The following is an 18,184-nucleotide window of genomic DNA, read 5'->3' on the forward strand; positions in this document are numbered from 1 at the left end:
GAAGATGGCAAGATACCCTCCCTCTCATCATCTGCCTAGGATCATAGAATCACCATTGCTGACAGATGGCCATCTAGCCTCTGCTTAAAAACCTCCATGGAAGGAGAGCTCACCACCTCCCGAGGAAGCCTGTTCCACTGAGGAATCACTCTGTTAGAAAATTCTTCCTAATGTCTAGACAGAAACTCTTTTGGTTTAATTTCAACCCGTTGGTTCTGGTCCGACCTTCTGGGGCAACAGAAAACAACTCAGCACCCTCCTCTATATGACAGCCCTTCAAATACTTGAACATGGTTATCATATCCCCTCTCAGTCTTCTCCTCTTCAGGAGAAAAGCTCTCTAACTGTGTTATCAAAAGGATAGCATAATATGACAGCAACCTCCAACGTTAATATTTAAGAGCAAGATAAAAAGGAATGAATAACCCAACATATCAACCTAAGGAAAAATATTTATTTTCAGTTGTTGTACAGTAATTTTTTGGAATTTCAAGTTAAATAAACACATCAAAAAGTGAATGGAAAAGGGAGGAAGAGAAAGAAGACCCTGTGGGTCAAAGTCTTTGTAATTAAGTATGTTTTCTTCCAGCATATGCTAAAGTTGATAAGTCCAGTTTAGTCTTTAATGCAGTTGAAAGTTCCTTAGCCAGTAGTTCATGGAGGGATGCTCCATCATGAGAATATACCCAGTTTTCCCCAGTCCAGTCGTAACGCTTTGGGCCACTGTGAAATCATAAACAAAAACAGAATAAGCTTAAAATGCAAACAGTGATGACAAAATATATACGCCGAAAAGTGATGTTGCCTAGATCTGCCACCTCAAAAATTGCTGAAATATGATTAGGCCAGGCATTGCAACATAGAAGTCAGGGAAGCTGACAAAATCTTGATTCTGGGGTTAGACTTCAAGGGTGTAAGAGCTTCTTAATTCTCATGAACATAAACAGGACTAGAGCAACTGTCCTATGGGAAGCAGTTAAGACGCTTAGGGCTGTTTAGCTTGGAAAGAAGGTGGATAAAGGAAGACATGATAGAGGTCTATAAAATGATGCATGGTTTGGACAGAGTGGACAGGGAGATGTTTTTCTCCCTCTCCCTTAATACTAGAACGCGAGGTCATCTGTTGAAGCTGGAGGGTGAGAGATTCAAAACAGATAAAAGGAAGTATTTTTTCACACAACGCATAGTTAAATTGTGGAACTCCCTGCCCCAGGATGTGGTGATGGCTGCCAACTTGGAAGGCTTTAAGAGGGGAGTGGACATATTCATGGAGGAAAGGGGTATTCATGGGTATTAGTTAAAATGGATACTGGTCATGCTGCATACCTATTCTCTCCAGGATCAGAGGAGCATGCCTATTATTTTGGGTGCGGTGGAACACAGGCAGGATGGTGCTGCTGCAGTCGTCTTGTTTGTGGGCTTCCTAGAGGCACCTAGTTGGCCACTGTGTGAACAGACTGCTGGACTCGATGGGCCTTGGTCTGATCCAGCAGGGCCTTTCTTAAGTTCTTATGACTTTCACCTTGCCTTGCCATGATAGTACTCTTTGTACATTATTGAGAAGGAAATTAAAGCTAAGCAAATGTCATGACACCTGGCCACTGTGTGGGTGGGAGACTACTTGCAAGCCACTCTAAGCTTCCCAAGGGGGTTGTCATACATGAAAAGCACGTAAAATCGAGCTACAATGCAGTTCAGTTCCAGTCTGAATTTCTAGACTTCCCTTGCTAGCAAATCTCACCTGATTGGTGAAGACAGCCATATCTGTTTGTTTGGGGTCTGTTTGTTGATCACATAGGTTCCCATGTTTCCACCTAATTTTATTGTTAGCACTCCGGCCTAAAAATAAACAAATAAAAACAACATTTCTGGCTTGAAGCACAATTCCAATAATTTAATCTGTAGCAAAGAACTTCATACAAAAGCTGGGTTTTCTAGTGGCTTAAAATATACGATTTATCAAGTACAAAAGTTCCTTTGAAGTCAAGCCTGCTACAGCCCAGTATATTAAATTAAATCGGCTGCCAAAATGAAGTTTCGAGTATGGGATTGGAGGTACAATTAGGAAATTTTCTTTCATGCATGTGACGCTGGTTGACTTACTGTAAAAACATTGTAAGGTAAAAAACAGATTTGCCTTTTGTTTTCATACTGAATTCTGATTATTTGTACATAGCCTCTGTAATTTTATAGTCTGCTTTTCTCACCGAGACTCAAGGAGACTGACATAGTTTTAAAACAGTGCAATAAACACAGTGTAAGATATAGTGGTAAAAGACTGGATTAAAAAGGTAAAGGTCCCCTGTGCAAGCACCGGGTCATTCCTGACTCATGGGATGACATCACATCCCGACGTCTACTAGGCAGACTAAGTTTACGGGGTGGTTTGCCAGTGCCATCACCAGTCATCTTCCCTTTACCCCCAGCAAGCTGGGTACTCATTTTACCAACCTCGGAAAGATGGAAGGTGGCGTCAACCTTGAGCCGGCTACCTGAAACCAATTTCCATCAGGATCGAACTCAGGTCGTGAGCAGAGCTTGGACTGCAGCACTGCAGCTTATCACTCTGCGCCACGGGGCTCTTGTATCATACACTGCATGATAATATTGCAGCTTTCTCACCATGGGTCATCCATAAGAAAGAGGATTTGCAAGTGATGGTATTGCTTTACTCTGCTCTGGTTAGACCTCACCTACAGTATTGTGTTCAGTTTTAGGCACCACAATTTAAGAAGGATGTAGACAAGCTGGAACGTGTCCAGAGGAGGGCAACACAGGTGGTGAGGGGTCTGGAGACCAAGTCCTATGAGGAAAGGTTGAAGGAGCTGGGTATGTTTAGCCTGAAGAGGAAAAGACTGAGAGGGGACATAATAACCATCTTCAAGTACTTTAAAGGCTGTCATATAGAGGAGGGTGCCGAGTTGTCTTACTGTTGCCCCAGAAGGTCGGACTAGAACCAAGGGGTTGAAATTAAATCAAAAGAGTTTCCACCTAGACATTAGGAAGAATTTTCTAACTGTTAGAGGGGTTCCTCAGTGGAACAGGCTTCCTCGGGAGGTGGTAAGCTCTCCTTCCCTGGAGGTTCTTAAGCAGAGGCTAGATGGCCATCTGTCAGCAATGCTGATTCTATGACCTTAGGCAGATGAGGAGAGGGAAGGTAGTTGTGAGTTTCCTGCGTTGTTCAGGGGGTTGGACTAGATGACCCTGGTGGTCCCTTCCAACTCTATGAGTCTATGTTAGCCTCCCTTTTGTCTTCCCCCAGCAACAGAAGGATAAAGCATAAGGCACAAACCCTCACTTTACCCAGCGATGGTTAGGCTGAAGGGACGTTTCTTGAGCCTTTGGACTAATTTGAGGCGAGAAGGAATTAAAGGCAGAGGACAAGCACTCCCAACAGTGTATCCCCCAAGCCCAAATTCTACCATTCTGCTTCACAGAATATGGGGCTCTGCCCCTATCAACTTTCCTTTGGAAGGATGAAAAGCACTTTCTCTTATCTTAATTAACTGAATTCTAAAGAACTGTTTAATCTGTGAAGGGGGCAGACGTACTAACACTAAATAATCCCAAGGCGGGGGGGGGGGGGAAGGAATTAGGGTTGGAGATTCTCATTGTTAGGTGTGAAAAGTCATCCATAAAAGCTAAGCAAAATTTACCCCAAAGGATACATCATAATCTTCAGGAATAAAATGCTTGTCTGCCAAATCCTCAAAGAAATCCACTAATGACTCCAGTGTTTCTTCAACAAGTTTTTCATATGTAGTTTCATCTAATGAACTGTGTCATGAAAAGACAATTAAGATCTATTCAGATTCTCCTACAAGAAAGCTATAAAACAGTACAAACCCGTCAGAGCAATCCTAAGGACACTTTCTTGGGAGTAAGCCCTACTGAGTAGACTTGGGCCATTTATGCAGGGTCAATTTTGATGCTCGCTCAAAGCTCTTTTTTAAAATGCGACCTTTAAAAAGCCTATTCAAGGTCCCGACGCAAAAGGAGAAATTCCACCCACCCCCACTCGCCTGCTCCGTCGTTCCTTTGTTTGCATAGCCATTAGCATCGCCGGTTGCATAGCTAACGCGCAGCTATGATTTTGCATGCTTCCTTGAGGGGATTCTTCCCGGAAGAAGCGGAGCAAACTCAAAAGGTCGCGTTAAAGGGGCTTCGCAGTCACTTCCTGAATGACAGTTCAGCGTGCAAAATGCAAAAAAAATTCAGCCTGGAACGCACCTGCTAATTACCAAGCATAAATGGCCTTGAGGAGGATTCAGAGTAGACTTTCTTAGGATTGCTCTCTGGGGTTACCGCACTTTGTATTCCCAGCAATGTATTAAGAGTTTGAAAATGTTCTAAAAAACATAGCTTTAAAGGGGTTTTTGGATACCACGGCTTATAAATGGTTGGAAGACGCCTTCACAGCTAAAGGGGCCAAACAAAGTGCGAACAGTGTTTTTTATAACGTTTTCAAACTCTTAATACATCAGTAGGAATACACAGAAAGTGCGAACAGTATTTTTTATATCGTTTTCAAACTCTTAATACATCGTTGGGAATACAAGTGCGGTAACCCCCTAAGTACAGATAACCCAGTCTGAACTGAAGGTGTTTTAAATAAATGAACATGTCATAGAAGACACATCCTCTACTGTAGGTGAGAATTCTTCTTCTACAATGCCATGGTTTTCATAAGTACTTAAATTAAAAGTAATTGACAGGGTGTATTTTTTTGTTGTTATCTGTTTCCCAGTTAATCAATGGCACCTTTTAACCAACGAAAACATTTTAAAAACTGACCAATTGATTTAATAAATGCTGCAGGGCAAAAATGAAGGGAATCAAACACAAGGATAAAGCCCCAAGGGTAATTAATTATTTCCAGAAACAATTTTCCCAGGCATGGTTGCCATTTTGCCTACATGAGGTGCTAAGAGGATGTGGGGTGCCAGCATAGCTTCAAGGATCCCGGGCCCACTTGTACAGACTGTGCAAAGATATGAAAATCTATGCTGGAGTAGAAAGAGGAGAGCTGGAATTTTCACTCCAGCACCACAACACAATTCTTTTCAAGGAATTATTTTCCGTTAAAGCACCAGAGGGGTCCACAGGAATATCCCATGCAGATGTGCCTACAAAGGGAAGGGGGAGACACAGAGCCTTAGGCACATCCCTACAGTAATTCATTTAAATGTATGAAACTGCCCACAGAGAGCAAGCATGGTGTGGCAGTTAAGAGCGGTGGTTTGGAGTGGTGGACTCTGATCTGGAGAACTGGGTTTGATTCCCCACTCCTCCACATGAGCGGCAGACGCTAGTCTGGTGAACTGGATTTGTTTCCCCGCTCCTTCACACAAGCTGGGTGACCTTGGGCTAGTCACAGCTCTCTCAGCCCCACCTACCTCACAGGGTGTCTGTTGTGGGGGGGGGGAACGGAAGGTGATTGTAAGACGGTTTGAGTCTCCCTTAAGTGGTAGAGAAAGTCGGCATATAAAAACCAACTCTTCTTCACAGACTGAGACTTAGCATTAAATAAAATCTTACCACATTTGCATTAACAAGTGGGCTGTAACAGGGTGTTCTGTAGATAAAAGTTATCTTGAAGGATCTGTAAACTATAGCCTGCCACCTACCCACATACCTTCCTATCAGAAATGCAAACTAGTTGAACATGTTCTCTTCCACAGTTGTAATGGGAAAGAACGCAATTCAATCTGAGCAAATCTGTAGCATTGCTGTAGAATTCTAGGCAAACTCACTGCATGTTGCAGAACTTTAATATAAATGCCATGCAGAAGAAGAGTTGGTTTTTATATGCTGACTTTCTCCACCACTTAAGGAAGAATCGAACTGGCTTACAATCACCTTCCCTTCCCCCTCCCCACAATAGATACCCTGTGAGGTGGGTGAGGCAGAAGAGAGCTGTGACTAGCCCAAGGTCACCCAGCTGGCTTCGTGTGGAGGAGCGGGGAAACCAACCCAGTTCACCAGATTAGTGTCCGCCGCTCGGAGGAGTGGGGAATCAAACCTGGTTCTCCAGACTAGAGTCCACCGTTCCAAACCACTGTTCTTAACCACTACACCACGCTGGTAAAAACACACAATTGTGCCATTATTCATGTTATCATGTAGTAATTTTAGTAACTAGGACCGCAGTCACAAGTTTTTTCGGATGGCAAAATGCAGTGTTTGTAGAGGAAGCCAGATGCTAATTTTTGTCTTGTGTATAGATTTATGTTTGAGAAATCCCCAAGTCAACAGAAATATAAACAGCCAGTTTTATACACAACTTACCTCTTGTCAATGAGCATCCCTACACTTCTTAAACATGTCAACTGAACACTCTTGGTTTTGACCATCAGAACATAATCCACAGAATGATGGTGAAAATCCTATAAACAATTAAAGAAATTAGTTGATGAAATAGGCTCCGGCTTGTGCAACCTTATGCCACACAACATTTAGCTCGTAGAAAGGTCGCATTGGCCATTTATGCAGGGCTGTTTCCCTTGCGGTTACTCCGCCGATGGCTTTGGAGCTTCCTTGGCATTACGCATGCCTTTCCCAACCATCAGAGGTCGCCTCGCTCTCCCCATGCGTTTCTGCGCATTTTGTCGTTTTTCTGGATGCTGTTGTAGCCAGAATCCGGAAAACGTCGGGAAAGGCATGCATAGCTCCAAAGCAGTCGGCAGGGGTGACTACGGGGAAACAGACCTGCATAAATGGCCATTCAGTAGAAGATCAGATTAAGGGACTATCAAGAGAGTGTGGTTTGGTGGTTAAGAGTGCCAGACTATGAGCATGAGCAGTTAGGTACGTTACTAACTGCAACAGAGCCACCCCTGAGTAGGTTGGGCCGGCAAGTAAGAGGGAAGCCCAGAGTTCAATCATTTCCCTTTGCAGGTCAAACCAGAGAGCGAGTGTCTGAAGAAGCAGGATTTATCAAGAACATAAAGGGAAGAAACAGCCCTACATTTAGAATCAAAGTTGTGGACTTTTCTTTCTTCTCCTTTTTTATTATTGGGAACTGTGTGTTGTGCACGTTTTCTGAGTGCCCTTCCTGAAGGGCACTGAAGATTTTGTAGTGTGGCTATGTTTATAGTCATCTTTATTTACAGCCCATTCCTGAAAATGCGGCGTTCCTAAAAAGCAGGCGCAGCCCTGCTGTTCCCGGCGGCGAGGGCCAAAACGGGATAGGAAGCAGCTTACCTGGCGGCTCCTCCCCCTGGAACGCCCCCAAAACATCCCCTGCACCGGTGCAGCCTCTCTACGCCATGGCCTGCGCCACGGAGAGGCTGCGCTGGGTGAGGGGGTGGTGTGGCAGAGGGGGTGGCACAGTCCTGCGGCGCTCTGCCGCCGGTGGTATTGGCCTTGCCGCCAGCGTAAGTGGGTTTAAACACACAATTACATGCACTTACATTGGTTGCAAGGTCACGCCACCTCCTGAAGACTTTCGGCCCAATTTTCAGCCCAATGTAGTTACTTAAAGATGCATAAGTTGTGCTGTTGTATTAAATGTTTAACACGTTGTATTAAATGTTTGTTACCTTATAGTTTTGAAGCAATTTCACATTTGTTCACAAGGGGTGCTTTCACTTTATTGAACTTAGAACACCAGTTGTTTTCTGTTGCCCCAGAAGGTCGGACTAGAACCAACAGGTTAATATTAAATCAGAAGAGTTTCTGTTAGACGCTAGAAAATTCATCCTAACTGTCAAGAGCGGTTCCTCAATGGAACAGGCTTCCTCGGGAGGTGGTGTGCTCTCTTTTCCTGGAGGTTTTTAAGCAGAGGCTAGATGGCCATCTGTCAGCAATGCTGATTCTATGACCTTAAGCAGATCATGAGAGGGAGGGCATCTTGGCCATCTTCTGGGCATGGAGTGGGGGTGTGGTGGGGAGGTAGTTGTGAAATTCCTGCATTGTGCAGGGGGTTGGACTAGATGACCCTGGTGGTCCCTTCCAACTCTTATGATTCTATTTCTACCACCTTACTGACCTGAAAGGGATTCTAGGAGCAGGCACGAACTAGGTATCTTAGTGCAGAATTTTGATCAAAATGTATTTGATTACTTACAGCAATAATCGTCATTCCAGAAATGTTTTTGGAAGGCTGTGATTCTGTATGTATTATCTCTCCCCCAGCAATTAATGAATGCTGTAGGAAATGTCACTGAGCAAGCGGCCCATTGCACCTACTGAATAGAGCTCCTGATGTAAACAAGCAATGCAGGAACGACCTCTGCCAGCTACAGCGACCGTTGCAAAACACCGGGCCTGACCTCTTTTGCAGGGCTCAAGACATTTGGTGAATTTAGGATATTATCAAACATTCTAATTTTACCCACATTTAGTACTTGCACGGATATTAATTAGTTATGCACTCTGATAATCTTGTCCGTTTTACCCACATTTAGTATTTGCACGGATATTAACTGGTTATGCACTTTGATAATCTTGTCACTTTTAACCATTTTAATAGCAAAACTATTTTGTATTTGTTTTTATCCTATGCTATTTAACTATGCAAAAATGTGTCTTATTTGATGGTCTATGACTGCAAATTATTGATTTATTGACTGACATTTGGCGAACGTTTCCCTGCTCTCTGCTTCCCCATCTCAGATACTGTAATGGATGCAGATGAGAAAACTAATACCTCCAGGCGCTCTTAATCCCATAATATTGCAAAATTTCCTCCCCCACTATATGGAACAAACTGCAGTATATTATACATTCCGTCTAGCCAGCCGACCACATAATCGGAGAGCAAATATATGTGCATGCAAGGACCACATTCCGAAATAAGGAAGGGGACGCCCGCGCCTCCCTTACATGTAAGCGTGCCAGCTGCCAGGCACCACTTGGAGATCTCCTGCTATTACAACTGATCTCCAGCTGATAGAGATCAGTTCCCCTGGAGAAAATGGCTGCTTTGGCAATGGGACTCTATGACTTCCCCTCCCCAAACGCCACCCTTCTCCGGCTCCCCCCCCAAAAAAAAACCTCCCACTGGTGGCGAAGAGACCTGGCAACCCTATTCACATGAGAGAACGCAAACCTTTGCAATGAGACCCCCTCCCCACCCCACAGACACCACCAGCCCCAGCCTGCAGCGGCCTCTCCGACAGAGAGGAGGGAAGGCACTTTAGCCAGGCGCAGGAGGCTTATTTTGCTTTTCCAGCAACACAACCTTTTGCCTTCTGTTCATGGCATGACCTGACCACTCACCGGCCGGCTGCAAAGGAAGGAAGGGGTCGCAGCTGTTCCTCTCGGGGGCCGCGCTGCCTCCTCCCGCCGCCCAGAGCCCCGGCTCAGACGGCGGGTTGCAAGGCGCGCGGCAGCGGAGGAAACACAGGCTGCGCCGGGCCTCCACATGCTACACCCCGAGGACAACAGGAAATGCCCAGCCTCCTGTAGCAGCGCCTGCTTTGGCAACAACCGAAAAGGAGACCCAGATAAGCTGCTGCCCTCTCATGGCCCGACAGAGCACAGCCGGAGCATCGCTTGTCCTTAATCAGCAAAATATCTAATTATCCTTAATTTGCAAAATATCCTACTTTGGACACGTTATAAGACAAGAGTCACTTGGACAAAGACAAAGAGAGTTTAATACGGTCCAAGATCAGCATAAAAACCTACCAGATGTACATACATAACGTAACACAAATAAAAGTGCATCAAGCGTGAGCCCCTATAAGATCTTACAATCTCTCACTCATAAAAGCCGTTAAGCACTTAATTAAAAAATATTACATATTTGGAATTAGTATAAATTAGTATAAACCTATCCTACTTTGGACACATTATGAGAAGGCAAGAGTCACTGGGAAAGACAGTCATGCTAGGGAAAGTGGAAGGCGGCAGGAAAAGAAGACCCACCAAGAGATGGGTGGACTCTATCAAGGAAGCCACGGCCCTCAATTTGCAAGATCTGAACAAGGCTGTCAAAGATAGGACATTTCGGAGGACTTTGATTCACAGGGTCGCCATGAGTCGGAAGCGACTTGACGGCACTTAACACACACACACAAGTACTGTGTAAAGAAGCCACCTACAATGGGATGCCACTTCTTAAAAGAAACTTGAGCAGCCACAAAACATTACACAGGTGAGGCTTTACCGACATGGAACGCAGTAATGGAGAACATTGGAACTTCTGTCTTTCATGTATCCCTTCAAGGCACAGGAGCTCTATTGGGGAAAGCAGCAATTCTACCTACAATTTTTGATACTTGACATGTTCCACAACTCAGCTGCTGAGATTAACAAAAGGGTGTTGCAGCTAAATTTTCTGGCACTAATTATATCTGAACCTGTTTCTCTTCTTATGTCACGCTGGTCTCACTTACGGCCTTTCACGCCATGAGGAATTAACGTTGCCAGCTCAGAACTGACACACAAGCCATTTTTGCGTGGTAAATAGCAGCGCGTTCCAAGCTGAATTGCCCTGCACATTTTTTTAAATTTTGCACGCAGAACCGTCATTCCGGAAGTGACTGCAAAGCCGGTGCAGACCTGCTTCTCATTACTAAAGAGCTCAATTAATGCAACCTTTGGTGTTTGCCTGGAAGAATCCCCCTCAAGGAACTATGCAAAACAACAGAGGCGCATTAGCTATGCACATGCTAATGCCTATGCAAACAGGAACAAAGGAGCAGGCGAGGGGGGTGGAATTTCTCCTTTTGCGGTGGGATCGTGGATAAGCATTTTTAAAGTCACATTTAAAAAAAAAAAGGTTTGAGCGAGCATCAAAATTGACCATGCAAAAACGGCCAAGGGCAATGTTTTCAGATTAAAAAATGTTTTCTCTCTCTCACACACACACATTATCACTGCAGCAAGATATACATACATATAAAGCAATATGTGAAAACTTTGCGGTGGCAATGCTGTGCGTGGAAAACAGCACCTGTGTATACTGTTTACAAGATAAATGTTTAAGCTGCAAGTACGTTATAGTCAGGATAGATCAATATTCAAATTGCAAGTCATGGGAAATGCAAAAGTTAATTTAAGCATCACCTAAAAAACAGACTAGGGATTACATCTGCTAACAGTGAGGCATGTATTTCAATGACAAAAATTACAGGAAGTCCTCCACACAAATCATTCCCCATTAAGCTCCTTAATACAAATATTAAACCAGGCAACATTATACATCAAACTAATAGATCTACTTTGCAGCATTTATCAAAGATGAACATTGTAAATAGCTCACTAAAGAAACCTGCCACATTTTATCTGTTGTTTTCTGTTGCCCCAGAAGGTCAGACCAGAACCAGTGGGTTGAAATTAAATCAAAAGAGTTTCCATCTAGACATTAGGAAGAATTTTCAAACCATTAGAGCGGTTCCTCAGTGGAACAGGCTTCCTCAGGAGGTGGCGAGCTCTCCTTCCCTGGAGATTTTTAAGCAGAGGCTAGATGGCCATCTGTCAGCAATGCTGATTCTATGACCTTAGGCAGATGATGAGAGGGAGGGCATCTTGGCCATCTTCTGGGCATGGAGTGGGGGGGGGGTCACTGAGGGTTTAGGTAGTTGTGAGTTTCCTGCATTGTGCAGGGGGCTGGACTAGATGACCCTGGTGGCCTCTTCCAACTCTGTGATTCTATCTGTATCATTTTTTAAACTGGTATACTCTGAATGGCTGGGGAATACCCTTCCCTTCTCCCACTATCCTTCACTGTCTTTTTAGTGACAATAGAACAAAAAAGCATCCAGAAACTTCTTGGTACTGGCCATGCTTGTAATTGGAAACATAGCTTGCTATGCTCAGGGATTCACTTGTATTCTATAACTGGCAGGTTCTGTTGCTCTCAACTCCTTTCCTGGCAAAGTATGCTTGTGTAAGAAAATGCACAGAAATGACTCAGCAAGTAGAAAAGGAGTGGACAGCCCAGATGGTCTATCATGGGTCTTTGTACATCAGTCGTGGCAAGTTATGATAGCAGTGCTGACTGGAAAAAGTAACAACATATTCATCCCAATGCTGGCAGGATATGTTCTTTATTGGTGTAAAATTTTTAAGCAGAGAAAAAAACCACAACTTGTTAAATACAAGTGAACTCACATTTTTTTGGCTTTTTACTCAGTGTGGAAGAATTGAGTAAAGCAATGCATAGAAAGTAGAATCATAAGAGTTGGAAGGGACTACCAAGTGGGGTTGCTTCTCCCCCCACCCCCTCCATATCCCAGATGGCCTTTTAAGATGGAACATAAGAGAATGAAGGAGCTGGGACAAAACATCCAATGTAAATGTAACATAACAATAAAATCAGGTATCCCCCGCCACTTGCTTCCCAAGGAGAGAGTTAATGGTTGCTATTAAGTTCTTAAAAGCAGGCAGATATTCATACGATAGAGACAAGTTATAGATAGCAGGATAGAACATAGAAATGAGCCGCCTTGAGTAGGTTGACATACATAACCAAAAACAGTACACATTGTATTGGGCTGTAGTGTTCATAAAGCACGGGACAGGGTAAAAGCCGGAACGGGCCAGAACGGACATGAAACAAATCATACCACAGCAAAAAGCAGTGGCATGCCTTGCAGGGGAGGGGCTCCAGAACAAAATTTTAGAAATCAAAACGTGGAGCGAGAGCGCATTTATTAACCCTTCCCAGGCCAAAATGCCTCCGGAATGGCCCAAAATGGCCCGGAACCGGCACGAAACAAATCATACTACAGCAAAAAACAGTGGCATGCCTTGCAAGGACTCCAGAACAATATTTTAGAAATCAAAACGCCGAGAGCACACATTTATTAGCCCTTTTCAGGCCAAAACGCCTCCGGAACGGCACAAAATGCCTCCAGAACAGCACAAAGTTGCCCGGAACGGGCATTAAACAAATCATACCACAGCAAAAAAAAGTGGCATGCCTTTCAGGGGCTCCAGAACAATGTTTTAGAAATCAAATGGGGAGAGAACGTGCATTTATTAACCCTTTCCTGGCCAAAATGCCTCCAGAAAGGCCCAAAATGGCCCGGAACGGGCATTAAACAAATCATACCACAGAAAAAAACAGTGGCATGCCTTGCAGGGGCTCCAGAACAATATTTTAGAAATCAAAACATGTAGAAAGCGTGATTAACCCTTTCCAGGCTAAAATGCCTCCGGAACAGCCCGGAATGGGTGTTAAACAAATCATACCACAGCAAAAAAACAGTGGTATGCCTTGCAGGGGCTCCAGAGCAATATTTTAGAAATCAAAACACGGAGAGAACATGCATTTATTAACCCTCCGGAAAGGCCCAGAACAGCCCGGAATGGGCATTAAACAAATCATACCACAGCAAAAAACAGAGGCATGCCTTGCAGGGGCTCCAGAACAATATTTTAGAGATCAAAAAGTGGAGAGAGCACATTTATTAACCCTTTCCAAGCCAAAGTGCCTCTGGAACGGCCCGGAACGGACATTAAACAAATAACAGGACCACAAAAAACTGTGGGATGCGTTGAAAGCCCTCCAGAACAATATTTAGAAACTAGAAATAGTATGCATTTATTAACCCTTTCTGGGTCAAAGTGTCCCCAGAAAGTTCATCTTTCATTTTCAAAATAGCAGTTGAATATATCATTATGATATGACAGTGTGTCTCTGATTCTCCAAATTCCCAGAATTCTTGACTTCCGGATCCTGGGGCGAACGCCTCGGCAGCGAGATCGCGCTCTGGGCTTAAAGCAGCTAGGGGGAGTAAGGAATCTGCCTTCCCCCCACATTGCAAACGCGGCTCCCCTTGGAGAAGAGGGGAAGCTGATCGGGGTGCCGGCGAGTCTCCTGTCCTTGGTGCGATCGCTCCCTCAGGAGAGGCGGAGAAAGCCTGGATGGGTGAACAGAAGAGCCGGCGCCATTTAAAATCGCAGGAGCCCGGGAAGGCGGTGCTGAGCCTCGGATCACAAAAACAAGCTTTTTTTTCCTTCATGCTACAAGTAAACGATTAACTAACTCATGGAGATGTCTGACAGTGACTAAAATAGTAAAAAGCAGTCTGGATTTTGCTATATACCCGCTAACAACACTAAAACGAAACTTGGCATTTTGCCAGTCTGTGGCGCACTTGGAATTCTTTGGCCAGCTAACCAAAGCTCAGCTAGAATTAGCATTAAGTGGACTTTGAAGGTGTTTAAAAGCTGGCAATGGAAATTTAAATGACTATACAGCTGTGCTAACATCACTCCAGGGCGGATTACTGCAGCAATTTAAGGTTCCAGTGGCAAATGACTATTGAGCTGATGTGTTAAATAACAAAGCCCACCTCCCTCCTTTTCTCTCTCTTGGACTATAAAGAGCAGCCACTTTAAGTTTTTTGATGGGAGACAAAGAAGATAAAGAAAAGAAAGACACAGAAAAGCATCCTAAAATACTTAAGGAGCCTAAACATCTTCAGATTCAGCAACCTCTTCCACCACGTAGAAGAACTTCTGTCACCAGTCCAGCTGTTTCACCAGCCACCTCTCCAGCAACAGGGACAACCATCGCCACCAAAATGACTAAAAAACCAGAAGCGACCCTGAACTCTTTGGAAGAACTTTTGACTAAAACACTCCAGGAGGTGACATCAGTTAAACAAGAGGTAGCAGAAGTTAAACAAGAGGTGACATCAGTTAAGCAAGAGATGTAATCTGTCAAACAAGGTTTGAATCAAAATACAGCTGCCATTTCTGCACTACAAGACTCTACTTCATCTCTGACAGTAAGACAGGACAAGTTAGAGGCAAAATTTCAGAAATATGCAAAGGACAACAAAGAAACCAGAAAACGGGTTGATGCCTTAGAACTGTCAACGGATGCAAGTCAAGAGAGGGAGGAAAAACGAGACGACCATACTGCGATGTTGGAGCTAAAGATTAAAGAAAGTTGGATCCGTATACGTGGGCTCAAAGAAAAACTTGAGGATACCGACTTAAAAAATTACTTGAAAATGCTGTTGGCTGATTTTCCTGGGGAAGAGGAAACGATTGTGGAAGGCATGATTATAACAGATTACAGAGCTAACTCTGCTTATGCAACAAAAAATAAAGTTCCAAGAGATTGCTTGGTTCAGCTTTTTTCCAGAAGTCATCGAGACCTGATTCTGAATAAGCATTATACCAACCCACTCACAATAGCAGGTACTCCGGTGAGGCTAATGAAGGAGATCCCGGGAAGACTACTGAGGAAAAGAAAAGATTTTGCAGATTGTGGAAAGGCTGAGATATAATGGAATACAACACAGATGGGAATACCCTCAAGGAATTTCTTTTCTCTTCAAAGCCAAAAGGTTCAAGATCACAGATACTGTTAAGGCTGAACAGTTTCTAAGAAGATACGAAGGAGACCTACGCAAGCCACCACACCAACCATCTAAAGATTTAGTTGGAAAGGATCCCACAGAAGAAGAAAAGGCAGCAGAAGCAAGTGGCGGGGCAAAACCATCATCGTCGGATGAGGAGGAAGAAGGCTGAACTATGTTTAAGAGAAATTGAAGAGTCGGAGGGGGGTGGGATTAGACTGGATTTGAAGGAAAAAATCAATTAATATGGGTTTTTAGCAAATATTAAAATGCTACAAATTATGTCATGGAATGTTAATGGTTTGAATTCTCCTAATAAGAGGAAGAAATTGTTTCATCATTTACAAAAAGTTAAAGCTAATATTTTTTGTCTACAGGAGATGCATATATTAACAAAAGATGTTACAAGGTTGGAGCAAACAAAATTGGGTAAATTATTCACATCCTGTAATGAAAAGAAAAAAATAAATGGTATAGCTATGTATATTACTTCAATATTTGAACCTAAAATTTTGTATAAAGATAAAGATGGGAGGATCTTGATGGTTGAAATTTTAAGTGGTTCCCAAAAAATTCTAGTTGGTATCTATACACCAAATATTAATCAGAAATTGTTCTATACTAATTTTGCATCGATATTAGCTGAATACGCCAAAGAAAAAATGATTTGGATGGGAGACTTTAATGGTGTAATGGAACCAAGGTTGGATAGATCAGTAAAAAAGAAAAAAGGTAAATCTGAAGGTAAATTACCAGGTATTTTTAATCACACTATAGAACAGTGGGAAATGTTTGATGTATGGAGACTGGTAAATGGTAATAAAAAGGAATATACTTTTTATTCATCAAGACATTGCTCACATTCAAGGATATGTTTTGGTTGTCCAAAGATATTACTGGCTTGTCAGAAGGTCCGGAAATTTTACCTAAGGTACTGTCTGATCATAATGCAATTTTGATTAAGATTAATATGGGGAATAGGAGAAATAAACCATGGTTTATAAATATTTACTGAAAAATAAAAAGATAGTAGATCGATTTAAAATAGATATACAAAATTACTTTTTGGAAAATATTGACAAGGGAACCCCGAATGAAACTGTGTGGGATGCTGATAAAGCAGTAATAAGAGGGTTATTAATACAACAAAATTTGAGATGGTTTAGAGAAAGAGAGTGGAGAAAGAACATTTTAGAAGAAATTAAATTGGAAGAGAGGCAGCTAAGAAAGGTGCAAAGTAAATTACTTAAACAAGAACAGATGGATAGGATAAAAAACTTACAATCCCAATATGAATTTTTAATAACCTCAGAATTAGAAAAAAAAATGTTTAATAGGCAAAAAAAAATTGAACATGCAAACAAACCGGGTAAATTACTAGCTTGGCAACTTAAATATAAAGAGAAGTCACCTATATTAAAAATAAAGAGGGACGGGAAGATAACAACAGACAAACAAAAAATTACCGAAACTTTTAAAGATTATTATTCAAATCTTTATAGACAAAGAGTTGTTTCGGAGAAGGAAATAGAGGCATATTTAAATCAATTTGAATGGGAAAAAATTTCACAAGAACGTATTTATTAGACTCTACCTGGAAAAAAGCAAATATAGTTATTAATTCCTAAACCAAACTCAGATTTATTGGATGTTAAAAATTATAGACCAATTTCATTATTGAACAATGATTATAAACTCTTTGTAGCTATCTTAGCAAACAAACTGAAAGTGGTATTAAATCAGGTTATACATGAAGATCAGGCAGGCTTTCTTCCAGGAAGATTGATAAGTCAAAATGTTAGAGTAGTATTAGATCTTATAGAATATGCAGAATTTAGTACCACACCTTTTGCAATATTTTTGGATGCAGAAAAAGCGTTTTGATAATGTAAATTGGAAATTTATGAAAAAAGTGCTAGAATATATGGAATTTGGGAAAAATTTTCAACTTATACTTATCAAACTGCTAAGTTGTTGATTAATGGGAATTTAACATCACAATTTGAAATACAAAAGGGGACTAGACAAGGCTGTCCTTTGTCACCTTTATTGTTTATTATAGTGTTAGAAGTTTTATTGAAAAAGATTAGAAATAATGTAGATATTATAGGTTGTAAAATTGGGAGAAATCATTTTAAGGTTAAAGCATATGTGGATGATTTAGTTTGTTTTTTAACTAACCCTATGAGTCAAATTTTATATTGGAACAAAGTTATCAAAATGTATAGGTTTCTCTATTGAACATAAAATAAAATATTTGGGTATCTGGATAACTTCAAATAATCTTAATCTGTTTAAAAATAACTATACTAAGTTATGATAGCAAATTACAGTAGATTTAAAAAATTGGGAAAAAATTCCTTTATCGTTGTGGGGTAGAATTTCGGTAATTAAAATGATGGTCTTACCCAAGATGCTCTTTTTATTTCAAAACTTGCCAATTATAAAAGGAATTAAAATATTTAAGATTTGGAAAAAAGATATTTTAAATTTTTTATGGGGTAAAGAAAAACATAGAATAGCATATAAAACAGAGTTGCACTTACCTGTAACTGCTGTTCATTGATGTCTTCGGTGCAGACACACATGTGGGACTGCGCCTGCGTGCAGGCCTGCCGCCGGAAAACTTTTACTAGCCTCAGATCTCAAACTGGGGATGCCCCTCCCACAGTAAGGCGTGGCCGGCCTTCACACCGAAATCTCCCGCATGCTCCCGGACGGGGCATCCCCTCCCTCCCCAGTTCCTTGCCCTCCGCCGCCAAGATCGGAGCTATTTACTTGCCTTCCTCAAATCTACAAGACTTTCGCCTTTTCCTGTGAGTTATCCCCTCCGGAGCTGCCGCTTAGGTCCGCCTAGCCAGCCTGCTTCGCTTGCAACGTTTTGAGAGGATAAACCCAGAGAGACGGTATCCTCA

The 18,184-nt window shown here is 42.3% G+C and overlaps 1 protein-coding gene across 1 annotated transcript; it reads right to left on the reverse strand.

Moving 5' to 3' along the window:
* Positions 1 to 526: 526 nt before the first annotated feature.
* LOC130479415 (frataxin, mitochondrial-like) lies at positions 527 to 9,369 on the reverse strand. Its single transcript, XM_056851814.1, has 5 exons — positions 9,223 to 9,369; positions 6,289 to 6,386; positions 3,657 to 3,777; positions 1,742 to 1,839; positions 527 to 723 (listed from the first exon to the last, which is right to left on the reverse strand). The coding sequence occupies exons 1-5, from the start codon at positions 9,367 to 9,369 to the stop codon at positions 570 to 572; spliced, it is 618 nt and encodes a 205-aa protein (XP_056707792.1). The 3' UTR covers positions 527 to 569.
* Between the last annotated feature and the right edge of the window lie 8,815 nt (positions 9,370 to 18,184).

The sequence above is a fragment of the Euleptes europaea genome, chromosome 6, assembly GCF_029931775.1.
Source record: "Euleptes europaea isolate rEulEur1 chromosome 6, rEulEur1.hap1, whole genome shotgun sequence".
NCBI classification, from domain to species: domain Eukaryota; kingdom Metazoa; phylum Chordata; class Lepidosauria; order Squamata; family Sphaerodactylidae; genus Euleptes; species Euleptes europaea.